Consider the following 22037-nt stretch of genomic DNA (forward strand, 5'->3'; position numbering starts at 1 on the left):
CACTTTTGCCTCTTTTTGTTAATTAAACACTACACAGGGTAAATGTTGTCATTTAAAGTTCAGTCTACTCCAGAATCTGTTTTGCTGCTTGTAACTTTATTTGGATGCTTTGCTCTTACTGCGTAAAAAGGTGTACAGAGTGCAGAGCTAGTCATATTGTGTTATCAATGGTATATACATGTTTTTATGCCAGTACAATTACATTTCTGAGCAGACAAAATGAAACTCAAGTCCTCAAAAGCACCTGAGGAGATACTAAGTATGGCTCCTGAGAAGCCATAAAGTTCCTTTAATTCAATTCTATTCAGTTCACAACACTATTAACCTCAAGGTGCTTTATACTGTAAGGTAAAGACCCAACAATAATACAGAGGCAACCCAATGCAACCTCCTATGGGCAAGCACGTGGTGACAGTGGGAAGGAAAAACTCCCTTTTAACAGGAAGAAGCAGAAGCAGATTTGGAGAGGGGCAGCCATCTGCCGCAACCAGTAGGGTGATAAGGGAAGGAAGAATTCCTTGTAATATAACAAATATAATGTTGTAAACTGTTTTCTCAAATCCTAGTATTATGTAAACCTACTTAAAACTAATGTATTCCAGTGCAATTTAAAATAAATACTACTTCTATGAATGTCATCAAATTCAGTATTGTTTAAAAAGTAAAGCCCGACCAATATTTCAGCCCCAACATCAAGGTTGGGCTTCAGTTAACTAATAGCCAGTATATTAGTGTTGGCATTTATAACTGCTAACAAATGCAAATTTTAAAAGTACAGAAAAATAAGGAAAAAAGAAAAGCAAATTTTAGAGGACAGTTGGGGTGGTGCTGAACTGTCATGCTAGGACAGTGTAAATGTTGGCATGTTTTCTCTTATGTAGTCAACTCTTTTTAAAATCTTTCTAATATATAAAAAAAAAAAAACCCCCACTCATCATTGCTGTTGTAACTGCATACATAAAAAACTGTGATAGTAGCAACAGACTGGTCTAAGCAATGCTTCACATGTATTTGATTCAGGCTTCTGTGCTCCTGCCCCTCATTCACTTTGAAGAAGTTGGCTTGGTTAGTTCTTATGTTAAAGGTGAGAGGGCAGCAGGTTGTGCCATTCAAGCCTGCAGCAGAACTGCCTGTTCCTCTCCCCCATGCCGCATGTACTCAAACGTGCACCATGTCAAGCATCAGTCTGAATCTGAGTCTGGTTTGAGCTCAAAGAATTTTACCACAAGAAATCAGAAGGAGAAAGCCATATTATTGACATGCTGCATGGACAAAATTAAAGGGACCGACAATCAGCTTTATGGTGTTGAAAGACACACAAGTGACACAAGTGAGCATGCACATGATACTAAAAACAGCCATCGTGTGTGTGTGTGTGTGTGTGTGTGTGTGGGGGGGGGGGGGGGGGGTAAAGAACATGCTCGACAGATGAGGAAGAATTTCTTTCCGCAAACATCCCTGGGAATGCATTACGTTCCAGCGAAACCCACCTCATTTCTAAAACATCTGGTACACATCACATTCGGTCACATTCTTCCTGAACACAGAGGAAAGCATGTGAGCACACGCATGCTCCCCGAGACACATCACTCTCCTCTCCAACGATCTAATTAATTATTAACAAGTACTGGGGAGTGAATGCATGGGTTTTGTGTGTGTGCGTGGTGCACTAAAGGGCTGACTGAGGTAACAGATGATGGTGTCTCCAAAAAGATCTAGTATAGTGAAATGAATTCAGACAGTTGATGTTTACATTGTAACATGACTGAGGAAATGACTAGCAAAAGACTGAGAAATATGACTCTTCAGCGAGGAAATGTATAGACAACAAAACATTTAATTAAAGTCCAGGCCCAAAGGAGCAAGAGTTAGGACCCTATGAGATCCATTCAAGGGAACGGCAAGACAACCACAGCCGGAAAAAGCTGCAGACCCTTGTGTAAGTGGCATAAGCAGCACTCAACTAGCCACAGAGCAGGAAGGCAACGCTACAATTATACCTATATAGGCTTCTTATGGAAAAATAAAAGGGGCCGAACGACAGCTGAAAACAGAGGGGAAAACCGCTGGAATGGTTGATGCACAGAGACAATAGCAGCGAGAGAGCCAGTTAGGTCTGATGCTGCTGTGCAGCGAGAAGGGGAGACAAAGGACATCAATCAGGATGGAGTGGCATCCAGCCATCCATCCAAACACAGTCATTAGAAAAAGTAAAAATGTACATAAACCTAAGTGGAGCCATATTTTACAGATCTTGAAACACTAGAAGGATTACAATGTGTGTGATCAGACACCCACAAGACACAACGGAATTGCCAGTTCTGATATGCCCTGATTCCAGGAAACAGCCACTCTAAAGTTCAACATGACAGCAGCTTTGACCTTCTCAACGTCTACATGCAAACAAATGAACTGCCAGCCACTGAGCGCACTATTTCCTTTAGTTAACCCAAAGACTTCAAATGAGGGTATCAGCAAAGTCTTTCTGTCTTTGTGAAGCGAAGTGATTGATGTTGCGAGTGCTGAGGAATCAAAGGATTCCCAGAGGGGTAACATAAAGGGCGGGCTGGGTTTTTGGGACCCTTGGTTTGAAACGACTGTCACACTTTGCAAAAGCACTGGCTTCATTTAATTTCATGAAACTTCTCTAAGGGTGGCTGCCGCCTTCGCTCTGACAATCACCGTCACTCTTCACAAGCTCTGAATTTCACACACCTCCAGCTTGTAAAGTCTCTCTAATGAGATTGTTGTAAGTGCTGTGATCCTCCGATTCTAGCCTGAAAAAACATCAAATAAATAAACACGGGGGGAGGAGCTGAGCGTGGGTTCTGTCAGGCAGGAGAGTCCAAAGTGTAGAAAGGAACTCAACAAAGCTCAATGTTGATGAGAAAATGAAATTTGTCCTCCTACATATTCATCCACACATCCATCCTCCAACTCCTTCATCCAATTAAGAGTTGCCATAACTACATGGGAAGCAGCAGTACCCTGAGCAAACTATTTCCAGATAGCTCCTCCTGAGGAATCACTTATAGAGAGTTTTTGGCAATGTTTGAAGTTCTCATCCAGTTTTGGATTTTTTCCAACCGCCCGGTAAAGAAAATTGAGCCACCTGTAGTCTCAGTCTTGTTCTTTCAGCCCTTTGGGTGAGTAAAAAGCAGAGGTGTGACCTACTGATCCTTATGTCAGATGCTTTCCTCACTATAGCTTTGCCTGGAAGCCTACATTCTAAAGACCACAAGCAGGAGTGGAGACAAAGTACAGCCTTGGCAAAGTCCAACAACCACAATTAACACGTCTCGTTTAACGCTGCAGACGGGATGTGAAAGTGCACTCCCGAAGCACCTTCCCATAGAATCCCTTGAGAAACCACGTCATAAGCCTTCTCCAAGTCTATAAAACATGTAGACTGGATTGGCAACCTCCCAGACTCCCCTCCATCACTAGTGAGAGGGTGTGTTACTACCTACATAGTTTCTCTTTGATTCAATCACACCTATTGGTCACCCTTCCAGTATCCTGCCATGGTGTCTACCAGGGAAGGTGGAGAGAGGGATAACCTGGTAACAGGCACACACCCTTCTTTAACAGACCACAATACGCCAGTCTGCAAATCCAGAGGCACCGTCTGCAAGGTTTATGCAAGACTACACAGTGGTTTCAATCAAAACAGCCTGATAAACATCAAGTACGTTCTAGGCAAATTTCATCCACCCCCAGAGCCCAACCCCTGCGGCTTTACACACAAATATTTTATTGCCGTTATTGTGAGTTCATGACTGGGCATTCCCCTCAATGCTTTTGGCATGGCCTACAGATTTAACTGGGGAGCCTCTGCAATGCTCAACCCCCTGTAGAGACACCGTACATCATCAGTAGCTAAATGACCCAACATACAGAGAAACAGGTTCTTTTCCTCTTATGCAAAAGGTTTATGTAATGACTTTAAGTGAAATGGCTTTTCATCCAAATTTATGTCATTACAGGATGAGGTGATGATGACCGATGCCTTTTCTAAGTAAAGTAAGTGGGTGAGCTCTCACCTACAGGGTAACATCGTAAATCTGCTATTTTTCTGGGTCACCGCTGACGGGCTTTCTTGAACTCACACACAGATAAATGTAATCATGTGTTCTTTCTCCATCTACATAAAGCTGGAAGAAAGGCATGATGCAAAGATCCAACCCACAAAAAAGAAAAAGAAAAAAAAGAACAGACTTCACTTTCTTACATTTCAGAGGCAAGCTAGACTATTCCATGGCTATAAAGCACTTTAGACAGATTTTAGACAGACACAGTGTTAACTCCATAATCTTTTGAAGGTAATATTAATCCTAAAATATATAGAGCAGGTCATCTACTGATCGGAAGGTTAGTGGTTCGATTCCTGGCTCCTCCAGTCTGCATACCAAGTATCCTTGGGCAAGATACTAACCCCGATGCATCCATCGGAGTATGAATGAGTGTGAATGTTTGTTAGTAAGCAATTAAAAGCATAGAAGTGCTTGTGTGATTGGGTGAATGTGGCATGTTGTCTAAAGCGCTCCGAGTAGAAAAGCGCTATATAAGAATCAATCTATGTAGTGAATAAGAATGGAATGGCTTAGTGACTTGTGCCAGACTATTTCTCAGGTTTTGGAAGGAGTGCTCCAAATTTTGTGGGAACATCTTGGGGATGGACCCTTTCTGTTCTAGCATGACTGTGCACCGGTGCACAGAGTAAGGTTCATAAAGACACGGATGAGCGAGTTTGGTGTTGAAGAACTTGATAGGCCTGCATAGAGTCCTGACCTCAACCCGACAGAACACCTTTGGGATGAATTAGACTGTGAGCCAGGCCGTCTTGTCCAACATCAGTGTCTGACCTCACAAATGTGCTTCTGGAAGAATGGTCAAAAATTCCCATAAATGTTCCTAAACCTCTTGGAAAGCCTTCCCAAAAGACATGAAGCTGTTATAGCTGCAAAGGGTGGGACGACATCACATTAATCCATTCTATGGATTGAGAATGGGATGTCACTCAAGTTCATGTGTGTGAAGGCAGACGAGATGCCAATATCTTTGGCAATATAGTGCTAGTCAGTGTCTTTGAACATCCTTGTTCTGTGTTGATTTTGTATCCAATTTAATAAAATGTATGATTAGATTAAAAACCCCAGTATGAATTAAGAATGAAAAGTCACTACATGTGAAAAGCTCTAACTAGAGATATTTGTGACACTTTAACTCACTGAAGTGATTGTTTAAATAAGATGATTAATTTGCTTAAGGACTTACTGATCAGCTATCAGATTAAATGTTGTAGCTCTGGTACGTAGAACCCTTTTTTTGATTTAAATATTAATCTTTTTTTATTTGAGCGAACCATTATCTGCATTTTACACAGACACGCAATCTATGGGACGACTGTATCGTCAAGCGACTGTTCCTGACTTGCTCTTCTATCACATAGGCACACAGTCGCTCACTCCGGAAAAGCATCAAATAACCCCTCGCATCTCGGGCCCATCTAAAATCCTCTGTCGTCATAGCGACGGCAAGTATCGAGGCAAAGCTGAGAGAAGGGTTTCTCTGTGCTGCCTGTGTTTCTCATTCCGGTCGCAGCGGCTCGCGCAGCCAGTAACTGCGGCGCTGACTGATAGGACTGATGGGGGGGGACACCACTGTGGAGACTACAGACAGGATGAATGCCACTGAGACACTCGCAGCACGATATGGGTACAAACATTTAACATTACAATCACGAGGCTGTGAGCCTTTCACACCACGACGAACGACTGGATAGGAGCGACAAGTGGGCATGTGCGCTTTTTCCACAGTAGTCGGAAATCTGTCATTCGAGTTTCTCACTTTGAGTGGGATTTTTTTTTTTTGGGGTAAAGTCGTGATGTGTCACTTCAGACTATTTGGCCGTCCCCATCTTCCTGTCCTGAAAGTGGATCATAAGTTTCACTTCCTTGCATCTGATAAAAAACTACAACCTCTTAGCCTGAGAGCCCATTTTACTTTCTTATTTTAATAAACCACAAAGAACTGGGTAAAAAATGATTTGAGGACTGCAGGCAGAGGGAAAAAAAACATTTTAAACAATCAAAATCAAGATGCTATGTCACTCAAGGCTCACCTGTAGATTTACAGAGTACCTCCAAAAAACAAAAAACAAAACCTAATTTCTCAGTGAGCGAGTGGAAACGCCTCGGCTGACTGCAACTTATTAGTCACATAATGGCTTTTCACATTACAGCCCAAACAGAGCTGTTCCCTCCCCCCACCCATCCCCAACCCCCCAAAGGACAGCTGGGAAAGCTAAACAAACACAGCATACAACTGATTATCGGCTTGCATTGACTTAGCTCCTTCCTTTGCCGGCCTGTCTCTTAATAAAAATCAAATACGCAGAGTGGCGACAGCCGCTCCATGCGGGCAAAGACGGAGACCTTGGGGGTGAAGTTTAAAAAGTCCCACCTGTGGGGAGAGGATGGGCACAGTTTCTCACAGGCTGGTACACAAAGAGCCCTACTGTGCAGACGAATCAATGAAGTCCACCAGACGCAAGCCAAACACCTGGGAAGGGAGTGGTCACGTGATGTCTAGGGGAGGTGGGGAGGGTGGAGGTCGTGGTAGTGAATGCTGGTCAGGACTAGGAATTGACTTTGGTCTGTTGTGAGCTAAACATATGTAGAAACTATAATGGTTACATTCACTCAAAGCAACACAACAAAGCATGGGAAAGGAACACAATGCCGTAGGGGGAAGAAAAAAGAAAAAGAAAAAGAGGGCTCGCACTGCCTCTAGTCTGTTGCTCTGCGGTTAACCATTACACTAGAGCCCATGAGGTGGAGGAAATGGGGGTGTGGGAACAGAGACAACCGCCTGGTAATATTCCACCATTCCCATCCCTATCCATGAGTTAAAAAAAAAAAAAAAAAAAAAAATCTGGAAAAGTAGGCTGCTAAGAGGAAGCTGGAGAGCATGAGCAGATCGTCTGGTTGCGTGAAATCCCCGTAGGTCTGCCAACTCAGGTTGACCACATTCTGATCATCGCTTCCTGTCCACCTGGTCCCTCCAGTTCAGTGCACTGACCCAGCATCGCCAGACAGTCTGACACATCTTCAGGGAGTAGCATTAACCCCCCATCTCCTCCTCCCCTCTCGTCCAGGCCCAGACCTTTCCTCTGCCTGTCTGCCCTGTTTTGACTGCAGGCCCAGCGCCATGCACTCTCATGCGCCGCATTGTTCTTCTATAAACAAAGGGCTTCCTTTTCCCTTTTCCACTCCTCCCTAACCTTTGTGGGATTTTGAACCTAAACGGAGGGAGAAAGCCAAGATGAAGAATTCTGACGGCTCATTGCTAATCTTCAAGCCGCCTCCTTATACGTCTCCAATGACAGCATGCTGGGTAATGTTTAGTCTTGAACACCATGTCTTCAGACCACTATCACTGTAACTGCAGCAAAGGGAAGCTGATATTAGCTGGGTACCGGAGCTTCCATGCGAGACAGGCTCGCTGGCATGCAGCTATCGAGCCTGACACAAAGAGGAAATAACGCACAGTCCAGCAGGAACAAGTCCAAGTTCATTTTGAAGAGAAATGACTCTGTGATGTATCCAATTGCTCTTTTGACAACACAGTTCGAGGAACTAGAGAAACTAAACCAAGACTGTGTTTCTAATGTGCCACAAAGATTAAACCCATAATGGGCACGCATAAGGAAGTCCGCGAGTTCTTGTTTAGACTTCAAGCGACTACACGTGAAATAACCACAAACAAGGCAAAGTGGGCGGGACCTGAGATTATCTTCTCTCAACTTCCCAGCAAGCGATTGAAGCGACTACCAAGGAGGGCACAGGATTCTGTTAATCGACATGTAACCTGGTAGTAAATATATCAGGGAAAATAATCGCTAAAGCCCCACCCATACAGGCCTACAGACTATTCGGTGACCTTTTTCCCCTCGGGGACCCGCCTGTCGTTTAGGAAAAATGTACATTCCCCAACATGTTGCAAAAACCGTGCACATGTTAGCTGCAGCTCTGAGGAACATCTTTTACTTTGAAGGCAAACCGTTTCCAATTCAAGTTTGTCCCACTTCTCAAGATTCTGTACCGCTCAGCTAGTAGTTGGCGTGTTTTTGCAGACCAGCATGAGGAGGAAAAAAAACCAAAACACCAGGAGGTTTGTGGTTCAGTTTCTTTGCAACCGATTTCACCTGGTGAGAGCCAGAAACCCGTGTTTACATCACGTCCAACATGGCAGATGTCTCAAGGAACAGCATAATAGGATTTAACCGGCACTAGATTCCTTGACAGGTTCATAGTCGCCTGGGAAACTGAGAATTCCAGTCAATATGCTAAAAATGTACAAAAATCCATTTCATTCCTCATCTTTTCCATAGTATAAATATGATGGATGAAACATTGAAGAGTCTAATTATCTCTCAGGCTGATGCAAAATTTTAAAAAAGAGAAAAGAAGGCCTGCTTTAAGACCCTGCTTTAAAGGGCAGTATGTTTGCCACAGAGGCAACCGCACCACCTATTTACCGAGCTCGTTCACTGCTTCCCTGTTTATAACAAAGTGGGTTACTTTTTAAAGACCTGGCTCCACCACTTAAACGTTAGCCCTTAAACTGCAGTCAGGCAGAGTAGAATGAGGAAGCTGGGTAGAATTTCAGGAGCTCCGTCCAACTCTACATGGGGTACAGACTAACTATGGAAATGTGGTTGAGACAAACTGGCTTGTAGGTACTGGGAAATAACTTTGCTCTGGCAGGTTTTTACATCTTAGTAAATCCACTTATGTAATATGCAAATCTGATAAGACTTCTGGTCACATTATACAGATATTAAAGTCACTGGTAGCAGAGTGATCATGGAACAGCTAGCTGCCAGGAAAATCTCTTTAAAAACCTCCAAACAGACCTGCAATTTCAAGGGTTTTGAAAATTAGAAAGGAAAAAGAACAACATAATATCCCCATGAATCATTTTAAACAGAGAGAAAAACAGAAAAGGTAAACTTTCAAGTTGCACGTGTCTTGAGCATGGTGGGAAAAGACCGATGTCAACAAATGAGCAGCAGTGAGTCGCACTAAAGAAACTCCCTGTGACATCCACTGTATATGGCACAAACAAAGATAGAAAACTCAAGATTCCCTGGACTCCTGTTGCAGGAGGAAAGGATGACTGGGGACATCTGCTGCACCCAAATCAGTGTGACCAGAAGCATAAAAAAAGTGATGGAATTAGAGGGAAGAAAAACCACAGAAGACATAAAATCCCCCCAGAGCTTCTTTTCATAAAAAGGATAAAAGGCCGTGACTATGAGAAGCCATATATCATCATACATCACACTCAGCACCTGCTGGAAAAGTAATGAGAGCGCTCGTGAAATGTTTTGAGACGCTCAGAGGAAGCGAAGACCTGTTCTTCCAGGTGGCGTTAGAAAAGGATGTATTAAATTCCAGTGATTATATGATATTGTTAATGTTTGGGCAACCAGTCGAGGTGAGTCATTAGGTGGGAAGATAAGCTTTGGTTTTATTTTAAGCGCTGGCTGCTCTCACCAATAGTTCTTTGGTGACATTTGAGATTTAATGAGCAAAGGAAGTGACTGTATTAATGTTTATGTCTCACAGCAACAATCACAGTAACTGGAATAACAGACTACTCCTGTTTAAAAGCAGGCGCCAATTTGTGGAAGTCAACATGTTGCACCGCCATTTTGAATTCGACATCACTGTTCCATCTAACTACACTTTATCTATGTGACTAGAGAGGGGTTACATACGTGGTACGCCGAAGGTAGATGAATACAAAACTAGTATATTAATTAATATCAATTTGTGTCTACACTTAGATTCAAGACATGAAGGATCATGCCTGTGATTAATGATATGTAAAGTCCCCTTTACCAAAGAAGTGAAAATATGAAGGACAGGAGACAAAGAGACATCTAGATAAAACCTCACCTCAAGCCTTATCTCCTGAATTAAAGTCAAGGCTTTAAAGACACGAAAGCATGCATGTATTGTCACAGTTACTTATTGTCAGCAGGTTAGACATGATACCGTACCATCTCCGGGCAGCTGATAACAACAGGGATGCTTGTGGGACATGATGGTATATTTTTTCATTGTAGGTATAGAGGATTACAGAGCTAGGTTTAAACTTAGAGGATTTTATTTATAGTGCTGAGGTGGGGTAGACCAGAGGCAGGACAGTTGAAGGGGGTGGTACAATGGGTGGGACACCGAACCCATAAGATTGTGTTGACTTCCGGTTGTGAGCCAGACCTCGCTAAACGTAGCGGAAGCAAGCTAGTTAGCTAGGTCTCCGGATGCATCCGTATTTTATTGTAAAGCGCAAATAAATACATCTGGTTTTGGAAGTAAGAGTCTCGGCCTGATCGCTACCATCAAAAAGAATCCGTGAAGTCGGCGTACTTCAACACTAGCTAATGTTAGGCTGAGTGAGCTAAGGAGGAAAGTTTATTCGCCAAGTGTCTGACAATTAGATGCGCTTGGTTTCACTACCAGCAGCCAACAACAGCAAAATCAGCAGCACTTACTGAGACAAAAGTTCAGGATATCCTCAACAACTCACCTCAGTATTTCTGATACAAATCGATGACTCAGTGAAGCTCACTACTGTCTGATGACAGACTCCTTTCACAGTTTTACACCCTCCTCCAGAGCAAATAACCTCCAGCTAAGGTAAACAGCGGACTGACTGCCTAAACTCACTACAGATGAACGGTAGCCAGAACTGTCTGTCCTACAGCTGCCACTGTAGCAAGGAATATGCACTTGCATTGGGAGGTACAAGAAAACTAAATTCAGTTGACTGCAATCTGCAATCTACTGACATCTAGTGGGGAGATTTTAAACACGGGAGCTTTAAAAGAAGACAATACCACAGAATCCAGTTCAAGTTTCTGTTTTTTGTCCATTATTGTAGTAAACTAATATTTAGGGGCTTGGATTGTTTAACAGAAGACATTTGGGGAAATTCACCTTGGGAAACACGCCATGCATTAAGAAAGAAAATAAAAGTTAGAACAGCAATCTGAGCAGTCAGCAAAATAAGTTGCCATAAATCAGGAAATTGCAGAGGACCATTAAAAAGTGCACACAAGCAGGGACTATTTACACCAATAAAGCAAGTATATTGTGCCCACGCCTCCCTCCCATGTTATCTTAGGGCCAGCAGCAACTGATATGATTGTGATGCCTCACACTCCTCAGATGGGGATTAAACTTTGTAGTGGACATGGACAGCTGCAGACACCATGGAGAAAGAGTAGTCGCTCCTGTTATAGCTCTTTGAAGCCCGCTTGGATCTGGGCTGACGGGAGCATGTGTAGTTGTTGCTTGTAGTACGGTAGCAAAACATTGGCAGGGGTGCAGACATCCACAAGGAGCCTTGAGCTCACCATCTGATAACAAAAATTTGTATCACTTGGATACAAGTGGACTCTAGCACACTCGCAGCCGCGAAAACTATCACATGGCTTTTAGGGTGTAACAAATGATTATTGCAGCTATATAGTGTAAGAAAGTGTGTCCACATTGTGAAGTGACGTTAAGCCCTAAATTTTCCTCTTATATAAGGGCTCCCAGTCCCGGAAACAAAAAACAGCTTTTTAACTGTGATACAAAATCCTAAAAAATGACTCTTTAAATGCTTGAAAACACACAATAGGACCTCGTGACGTTGAACTAAGATTACCTTTTGACCAAACTAGTCTTTAAACAAAGAGAAGATGCCGATACAAAGATACACACAAAGGGAGATTATCAAACAGGTCAGCTGCCTTTGCAAAAAACCTGTTGTATGACATGGGGAAAACTTGCCACACACATCCACACGTGAGAGGAAAGAGGCTGGCAGCATTCTTAATGTGAGAGCATTTCATCCGCCTCACGTCACCTTTTCCCTCCGTGATACAGTCCGCTGCAATTGCATAACAGAGGAGTCCGGCCCTCCTATTTTCAGCTCCCAAATAGTGGGAAACCATGCCACAATGGCACTGTGGCATTCCTGCTTCCCCTGCACAGTACATCACTCTCTCTTTCCACTCTGTGTGCTACAATGTGCCTGACAGAGAGCCATCCAGACGAGTAAAGTCTTCCACAGTACCATCACTACTAAGTGAGAAGTCAAAACAGTGAGCGGAGCAGAGCAGAGGCACCGCTCGGGCTTCTGCAAGCTTGCACCACTGTTGGCTTGGACCTGAGCTGTTTTGAGTGGCTGCGTGGCTCTTCTAGCTTCTTGGCTCCTTTGCCCACTCTGATGTAATGGAGGAGAGCAGAGGAGAGGCTTGGATCAAGCTGCAGTGGAGGGGTGCTTAGTACCAACTTGTTTAACAGAAGTTGAGGACCACCGCGTGCTCCCTCCAAAATTTCCCGGGGACTTTTAGTTTCTAAGAATGACTTCACAGCTTCGTCTGGGAGCACCGTTACATCATTACCACCATGCCATATTTTCCCTTCTGCACTTCGCCAATGGATGCGTTGCACTGGGTGGATCTCGGGACAATAACAGCACGGTCATCGTAGATGAAAGCGCTCCGCTGCACGCCAGCAATGTCCGACTAACGCTGTGACGTCACATGTTCATTAACAGTAATTGTCAGCATTAACTAGAGCCGAATGCCGCTGTGTGCAGGTGCATGCAATAAACGGCTTTACAATGCGCTGCGAGTCGCGTTTAAAGTGCCTGACAAGTGTCAACAGGACATGCGTCATCATGTCTGACCCAAATTTAGCCATGCTGAAACCATTTGTGAGGGCATCCATGTGTGCGAGGAACGAGGCACACCCGTGCTTTTCTAAATTATTGAGTAATACTTGTTTAAGATGCTCCTGTTTTTTGTTAAATATGAGACGATATGGTTTAGCTCAAAAGTTGAGAAATCCCTGTATTACAGCAGCCAAAATAAAATATCTAAAGTAGAATTTGACAGCTTGTAAATGAATAATGAAACAGCATAAGGCACAGTCAGTCTCATCCTGCAGAGAGACGCCATCACCTTGGGTTGCAGCTGGCCAAGGAAGTCCCTGCTCTGCTCTGAAACCTCGGTGAGCTTCGTGCATACAGCTCTCCACTGGCTGCAGGTTCAGGATTTTAAGAGCCAAAGTACAATCACCAGCTGCGGTGCAAGATGGTGGAGTTGAACCGTGTCTGACCGTGGGATGAGAAGCTCTCTGGAGAGACAGCAGAAATACGAGATGGAGAGGCCAGGGCTAGCTGAACTTTTAAAATAAGACCGGGGGGGGATCATCCACCGGTAAACCGAGTGCAGATAGAATTGCTCTCTCAGACAGTTGGAAAAATTGCTAAGATGAGTCACCAAATATACTTTGCTGCCTACAATAAAATAAAGTCTGTGTGCAGGAAACTCTGCAAGCCTGTTGCTGATAATCGTTTTTCTGCATTGGACTGCTCTGCAAAAAGAAATATTTTGGTTGAGAGGAAAAAAGCAGCACCGTTGGTGGCTGGTTACATCACTAGAATCTGAAGTTGGATATCAACCAGAAAAAACTATTAGACCCAGCGCAGATGAGGGGGTTAACAGCACTATACACCCGCAATACCAGTGGCGGTCAATACAGGCCTGGAATAATTCAAAAACAACAACCGTGTGGCAACAGTGGCAGAGATTTTACAACCCAATGTGGCTACAGAGAGAACAATTTAAACGGAGTCCTGTTTGGTCAGTAGATGAAAGAAACTGTGCTGACTAAATAATGAGTAGGCACGCACTGCAGGGCCCTGATGACTTGATGATTTCCTGTTTCATGTTTAGAAAAGCGCCTAGCTCAAGGCATCAAATGCACATTCCATATAGTTTAACCCATTTTTCCAATACTTACTAAAGTGTATAGGTATGCAGACATTTCAAAGACAAGCTTAGACGTGTTTATCTTTAACTAAGTATGCCTACACAATTAGTGCACAAGTCTCCTGCTGTATTGGTTTGTATTGGTCTTTTAAAAAAAACACTTTTAGTCTTAAGCCATTTGTACATCAAACACTTTGCCTGTAATAATATGGGTTAAAAGCAGATATCAGACTACATCTGTAAACATGAGTGAGTTCAGTGTCTGTAGCATCTGCCCGAGCGCTGACTCATCAGGCACTCCCAGTTTTGGCTGGATCTTGAGTTTGATATCTTAAGTGACTTCCTGCGAAGGAAACCGCAACGCTTATCAACCAGACAGTCATTCGAGAGTAGACCGGGAATAGTGAGTAACTACGAGCCTCTGCACATATTTAGGATTTTTCTAACTCTGAGGCAAGCACCACTGCTAAAATATCATAGTTACTTGTCTGTGCGTATGCGGTCAGATTTTTTTACTGCACAGGAATCCAGTGGTGTATTTTCTCAGCTTCAGAGGAGATGCCATTGGAAATGTGATCTGGTGTGAATATAAACATCTCTCTTCTGATCCTGTCTCCTAAGAGCACTCAAGGGGGCTCAAACGTCAGGCTAAGGCATGAACAGACATTTCCAGTCAGCTGTTGGCGTCTTGTGGCTTTAGCACCAACACCACCACCACCAACAGCTGGTAACACTGGGAGACTAGAGAGCACCCCATCTGCTTAAAGTTAGTCAGAGTTACACAGATAATCTTGTCAACCCCTGTCCATCAGAGTTTAAAGTCAACCTAGCACGTTGAAGAATTAATCTCAGGTTACATGCATGCGTCGATGTTTATCAGTGCTAATGAGACTTTGTGCAAACGTGCTGAGTGATCTCACCTGGGCACGCTGCTGAGTGATAAAAATAAATAAATAAATAAATAAATAATCGCAGACATCCTGACCATCAGGTGAAAGACAACTCAAGCTTCATGCACACATGGGTGATTCTGACCCAAGTTACCCTCAAATTGTCAGTAAAATAAGATATAATCACAATGTCTGATGGATACTGTTCTTCAGTATACACTTCTTTTAGACATGCAAGGGCATCTAAAGTCAAACAGGGTTCTGGACTGATATCGGTTATGCATGCAACTCTCTAATGGAAAAAATACCCTCAAGTGGAGTTTCTAACTTCAAAGGGAGAACCAGTTTGGGAAGTAGGCAAGAAATGGAGCTGGGGTTGGGAGGGTTGGGCTTTTGGGACCGACAGCATGTATAACAGCTATGCAGGGGATGATAGGAGAAGTGCCTGCGGGTGAGAATCTGTTTAGTTTTCACTGGAACGTCCCTCCCTCACACGCACCACTAATCCAATTCAAGCCCATTAACCACCACAGCCAGGTTAAGAGAGCAGGCCTTTGAAGGTCTTCCCCAAACCACCCTGAAGGATTAGCATTTTTCCAAAGGCCAAAGAGATGGTCTCACTCTGTGCACTCTTTTTTTTTTTCCCCTGTCAGGCCCACAGAAGCCACACCACTAGTGCGATCCTGGAGTGTAGCGATCCTGATCTGACTCATCCCGGACCCTGAATATACCCTGCTAATCTAAATTCTTTAAAAACTGTAATTAACCGTGGCTTCGAGCACATATACTACATAAAACATAGGTATGGAGGTCGTCCCTGTCTCAAGATAACAGCAGACATGATCATCCTTCTCTACCTGGAGGGCCAATTGACACACAGTGCAAAAGATGTACATCTGTGTGTGTGTTTAGTGTTTAAATGGGTCAGAAGATGAGGCGGCACAACCTACATGTGAGGCAACCACACAAGCTTGAGAAAAGCAGTGCATTTTTCCCCCCTCCGATTTGGCCTTTAGTCCCATTTATTCATCTAGATTTTTGTCTGGGTCAACACTGGTTTGATTCTGCCTTTGATAACTCCACTGTCCTGGCCACTAGTGCTGCTGTCAAATAAAAGGCATAAAGGCCTGCAACCTCCAATACAGGAAGTCTGAGGCACACAGAGGGCCTGCGTGTCAGACTTGAGCATCTCGGGGACCTGAATTGTCTCAGTTGTGGTCCCAACTCTGCCAACAAGAGCTCAAACGGCCGCACTGAAATTCCCAAATATCTGTCGCACAGCTTCAACATCTGGATCGAAATGTAAAAAAAAAAGTTACTCCCCAAATAACAGCTGTAGATAAGCTACCAGGATGGATCATGAGTGGTCTGCTTTGCTTCTCAAAGGACTGAGCTCTGTACCCTACTGGTATCTCTAGAACTAATCCCCTTCGGATACAGGCCACCCCGGCTGAGGATCTCTGCTGTCGAAAACTTGAGTACAAACAGGGAACACCGCGGCTGATTTTCCCTATTCTTTCAGACACCAAATAAAACAGAGTGTGTGGATACAGGAAAATACTGTTTGTTCGAATATTAATATCACAAAGCAACCAATATGAGGTGTTGAAGCTCTGCTCAGCAGGAAGAGTTAATCTCCCCAAACCACACACGCTGCCCACTAATCAAACCCATACACACTGTTATAATTCAGCGAGCACATACATCTGCGAGCCACCCAGTGACACAAGCAACACACTAGACGCCTGAAGTCCCGCTGAGTAATACGACTGCGGTTCTTCACTTTACTTATTATCATAAGGGGATCTAGACTGCTCTGCTCCCCACCTGTCGGGGGTGACGTTTGGACAAGTGTTCGAGTCTGGGGAGCACTTCCTCTCTACAAAGCTGCCCACTCTTCTCTCCCGCCTGCTACATCTGGTCTCCTCTGGGCCGTTGCTGGCAGCAGTTGAGGGCTAAAGCAACCGCAAGAAGGCTTTGTCCTCATCGAGGAGCAGCTGAACCAACAGGAAAGCCAACTTCAGCCAGTCAATTAATTGATGGGACAATTTAAAAATTATGGGAGGCTCACAGCGGAGGGGGGGGGGGGGGGGGGTGTTTACAAATGATGTGCCATAATTGCTCGTTGCATTCCTCCACCCTTGTTGTTTTATTTTCTCCACCTCTCCCACTCCTCCCTGGTCTTTTTCAGCTATTCTTTTGTTTTCTTTTACAACCTGTCAAAAGCTTAGAAAAAAACAAAACAAAAAGTAAAAATGTGGAAATGTTTGCTCAAGATGCATGACCGCGATGGGCCGAGCAGAGTCGACATTTCACCACATGCAGCTAATCACTGTGTATTTACAGTGTATCCTGTCTGAACACCCAGATGCACCCAAATCACTTCCATACAGCCACTCTGTAAAAATGGCTCTGACTGAGGCCACATGAATGCACCGAGCAGCCAGCTCAGACCACATTAAAACATTTTTGATGATCAGGTCCTGTGTGCCTCCACAGCCTCATCGGTGCCCAGCTGTGTGTGTGTGTGTGTGTGTGTGTGTGTGGGGGGGGGGGGGGGGGGTTCTTCTGCAGTTAAGCAGCATCCAAAAGACCCTCATCTGGAGGCGATGAGCTGCACTGAAAAGCGAGGACTTGCAATTTAAAAAAGACCCAAGTCTTTCACTCCAACCCACACTGGGCCTTTGTTGCAGCTTTCAAATAAGTGTGTTTTTTTCTGCATGTTCATTCATTGGTATATTGCAAACCACTTCATGAAAAATAACAGCACTGTCAAACTCTCATGTGTGGTTATTTAAAACAGAAAAAAAAGAAAGAAATAAACTAAACACAAAGTGCATCAGACAGAAGGACGATCGGAGAGTGATGAGGAAGCTCGGTTAGAGAGGGTGGGAGTGAAATATGCTTTGGACCCTGGTCTGAGAGGGAAGAGGCTTACAGTCGGAAAGAACAGGAGTGACTCAGAGAGGAAGAGGTGGGAACGCGAATGGAGAATTGCAGGGAATCCCACTGAGATAGCTCTCTTCGGCGGTTCACGCCGCGCCAAAGAATTCAGATGAGCAAACCATATGCTTAACAAGTCACATGTAAACTCAGAGCTGAGACACAACAGCAATAACCCGTAAAGGACCTAACCAGAAGAGACAAAAAAAAAAATTAAATTAAACATCGGTCAGTTTTATTATTCTGGTGCACATCTTTCCAGATAGAAGCATTTTTCATGAGGACATCGCTCCAACTGTGCCTGATTATTAACCATCTATTTTATGTGTCTGATTTTACTTCTATGACAGGCGAGCTTGTGGTTCTATATTTGCTGAGGGTACAAATGACGTGCTCTCTTTTCTGCAAAGTTTAAAAAATTCAGGCACAGATGATGGAAAGCATCCCAAGTTATGCCAGAAGCCAGGCGTGCATGACAGAGCTTAAGATGCATCGGACGATAAGACGAGTCGTTTCTCAGCAATTTCACTTAGGTGCATGTGATGTAATGTTACGCCATTAGCCGTGTTTGTTTCATGACATAACTTAGCAGACATCAGCTGCAGGTTATAATGGAAACCTGCCCTCAGGAGCCTAAGTGTGGGCTTTAGCAGCTTGCTTGTGATATTTTTTTTCCCCTGCTTTAATAGCCGGCAAACATCTGCAACATCTGCTTTAAATGGACAGGAGGCTTGTCAGCGAGGAGAGAAGCCTACGACGCAAACAGTTCTGGGCCTGTTTAAATGTAGCAACTCATCGCTCACAACCTGTCGGGGGAAGAAATTAATCAGAGAGCTATGTCAAAAAAAAAAAAAAAAAAAACTCCACTGGAGATGACAACACGCAGCTACGACATAGCAACACTCTCTAAAGTCATTGCTTCTTCTGTACCGACCTAGTACACAGAGCTGTGCAGGGCTAAACGAAGAAACATAATGACAACGTGGAGTGAAGCTTCAAATATGAAAGTGAGGACTCTGTCTGCCTTCCTACAGATATATCTTTCTACGTAGCACTCTTAATTCTTATTCTCATGTATATATCTCATGTATAGCTCATGCACATATCTTTCTACGTAGCACTTTTAATTCTTATCCCTACTTTTATTTTTTCATGTCTATTTAAGTGCTATTTATGACACTATGTTTGCACTGAAGCACCGCAGCAATTTCCTAATGTTGTAAACCTGCTCAACATTTGGCAATAAACCCCTTTCTGATTCTGATTCTGATTCTGAGAACTTCCTCTGAGCTCCGCTTTGCACGAGCTGGAGAACAAGGGATCGCGACGGCCTGAGCGAAGGAACAGAGCGGACCATATGGATGAGATAGCACCAGATTACATAAGTCGGGGGGGGGGACTTTCCATGGATAGCTGGTGTTACTGAAAAAACAAAACAAAGCATGCAAGGATCCTGAAAGCCAAACACATACATGTGTGCAAGTAGTAGTTTCTATTTCTCTTGCTGATTGATAAGTAGGGAGCTTAATATTGACTCTTGATGAGTGTTTCACAAGTTTAACTGAGCTTAAACAGGAGAGGTGCGCTGCAATGTCCTGCTCTCACCATTTTTTCCCTACAGTGGACTCAGATTCTTCGAATTCCACCAGGAGACGACTGCAGTGACAAACTAGTTCACAACCGAGACTTTTATTATGCTCATCTCCAAAGTCGCATTTTTCCTCAACCCTGCAAGTCTACTAGAGTAGCTTTGCATGACACGGGGTTCAAAATAATCCTTGTTTAACTTGTATAGCTTCTCAGTTCATATACTCTCTGCAACAAGCCCTTTTAACTTTAAAGGTCCACTTTAATTTGAAGTTGTGTACCTAAAAAAAAATGACATAACTTCATTTTGCAAAGTAGAGTTACAAAGTGCTTCACAGTTTAAGTAAAATCCACACATCAAAGTATAACGATCCAAAATACGGACACATAGACAGCCATATAATCAACTATTCACACTTCAATACATGCAAATAGTTGTAAACAAGGGTCGAAAATAAAGGGGACGAGACTAAGGGAAAGCTAATGTGTTTTCAGCTTTAAAACCAATAACACAATCAGCTGACCTGACAGGCTGAGGAAGGCTGTTCCACAGCTTGGATGCCAAAACCTAAAAAGCAAGATCACCTCTGGTTTTAAAATCAGAGCGAGGGACAGTTAGGAGATCCTCGGTAGAGAATGGGAGAGGCCAGCTGTAGTCATTGGGTCTCAGATGCTCTGCTATATAAGCAGGGCTCTGTACATGTCGAGCTTATATGTTAATAACAGTGTCTAGTTTCTGTTAGCAGCCTTACTTCAGAGGAACATCACTGTAGAGAAAGTAAGGACTGGGATCCTAACAGTTTTGAAGGCAACGCATTCTCAAATACACACTCATATACAACTGTATGGATGATCAGTATCTCATTTTTGCGTCATTGTGAAACTGTTGCTGAAAGCTTTCCTGTCTTCTGCCACTCTGCATGTATCCCACTCACCTCACTGAGATCCCCTGTTTATCTCCACTTGTTCCTATCAGAAACATCACCAACTTAAATGTTTCCCTCGGCAGTTCCTGGTGGAACAAACAGCCCTTTAATTGGATTCAGGTCGGACCTTGGACGCACATCAAAACAAAACAAAAAAAGACCCAGGAGGCAGCCGTCTGACCCCCTCTTCCAGTCAAAACAGTGAGCTGCTCTCGTGTAAACCTTTTTATTTCCCCCCCTCCTGAGTGTGCTGATGCCGAGGAGAGCGACAGGTCCGAGCAGACCAGCACAGCTACATGCTACTTCCAAACAAAGTGACATTCAAGTGTTTCCCAGTGAATCATAACGTAGCGGTACAAAGGGGGCCACGGGTTCACGGATACAACTTTAACCTGCTTTAACGACGACACCAAAACAAAGGGGGGCAGCCGTTTGTCGGTTCTGGCGCACTGCTCGCTCACTGCTCAGACTCCAGTGACCTGAGCTGCTTATCATCTCAGCCGAAGCTTGTCCTGTCATAAAGACTTGATTAGAGCTAACCGGGAATGCTACGTTCAGCTAGCCAACTTTTGTGCGAGCCCGTCTGTCAGCGGAACAGCACAACACTTGTAAAGCTCCCCTTTGCTTAAAAATAATGGAATTTTACGAGCTGGAATATAAATGTGAGACACTAATACACACTAAGGTTTGATAAGCGTCAACCAGCTACAACTGGAAGGCGGCTCATTACTGGAGCTGAGCGACCCGGGTACCACTGTTATGGCTGGTGGTGCTTTACTGGCGACAATCACGAGGCTGAGACTATTTCCAAGAGCAACAATATCCTCATTAAGCGTTTTCCTCGCTTTTCCTGCTTGCCTTAGCCCTGTGAAGTCAGCTAGTAATTTAAATACACTGTTGCTGCTAACAAATCTGTGCAAATGAGAGCAGAAAGCACCGGCGGCGAGCCAACTCCGTAGCCCATGTGAACTGTTCCCAGCCAGCAAATACACGGAGCCTTCCTAGCTGGTGTGTGTGTGGGAATACGTGGGGATTTAAAAGCGTTGCAGGCTACCTGTTAATCGCAGCTTCACGGGGCCATTCCGCCGAACTCCTTGGTTAGACATCTCCTCTCGACCCCAGCCGTCACTGCGCGTCCCAAAAAAATGTCTATTTAAATGTAAAAAATGACAAGGTTTATCAACCTCTCCGCCAGTTTTAGACAATAATGGAGTCAAAGCATTGTGGCCCGGATGTGGACTGAACTGCCATAGCGATCGCTCACAAATGAGAAAAATTAAGGAAAAGGAAAAAGAAAAGCCCGAGTGGAGGGCTGCTGCAAATTGCATTTACTGGAAATGAGGCCGCCGTTGCTGGAGCGTGTGAACGAGCTGGTGGTGGAGCCGAGGCGCTGCTTATCTTCACATCTTCATTGAGAACCTCTTCCTCGGACTGTGAGAGTCCTCCTCTGCTCGTCGAGAGTTGAACTGCGGAGCCCTCCGGGGTAGATCCCCCTTCAGGAGGCTGCTGCTGGGAGCTGACCAGTGACGACAACACGCTTTGTGGGAGTGAAGCATTTCTCCAACATGTGGCATATAACTATGAATCATATATACAGCCTCCTCCAACAAGGGTTGGTGATGAGTAGGACCGCCTTTGATGGCACAGGCAAGCCCAGCTCCCTGTGTTTATATCCCTTTATTAATTTAACATGGGCGTAGTTACAGTCTGAAGTTGCCCAAATTGTTTTAAAGACGGGCACATTTACATTCCAGGTGTCAAAATATATGAAAATTCTTTTGACAGTTTTTTTTGTTGTTGTTTGCTGTCAACTAATCATAGTGGAAAGTAAAACATCACAGTGATTTT

At 44.0% G+C, this 22037-nt stretch overlaps 1 protein-coding gene across 2 annotated transcripts in view; it reads right to left on the reverse strand.

Moving 5' to 3' along the window:
• smurf2 (SMAD specific E3 ubiquitin protein ligase 2) overlaps window positions 1-22037 on the reverse strand; it is a 51645-nt gene extending 29608 nt beyond the window's left edge. The window contains exons 1-2 of one of the 2 annotated variants that reach the window (XM_026165749.1): window positions 21522-22035; window positions 21244-21338 (exon numbers count right to left, since the gene is read on the reverse strand). In XM_026165749.1, the coding sequence (XP_026021534.1) occupies window positions 21244-21295 (52 nt within the window). In that variant the 5' untranslated portion in view covers window positions 21296-21338; window positions 21522-22035. Of the gene's footprint in view, window positions 1-21243 lie in introns of both variants that reach the window. The other variant, XM_026165748.1, reaches the window with a different exon arrangement.

The sequence above is a fragment of the Astatotilapia calliptera genome, chromosome 4 (assembly GCF_900246225.1).
Source record: "Astatotilapia calliptera chromosome 4, fAstCal1.2, whole genome shotgun sequence".
Taxonomy (NCBI): domain Eukaryota; kingdom Metazoa; phylum Chordata; class Actinopteri; order Cichliformes; family Cichlidae; genus Astatotilapia; species Astatotilapia calliptera.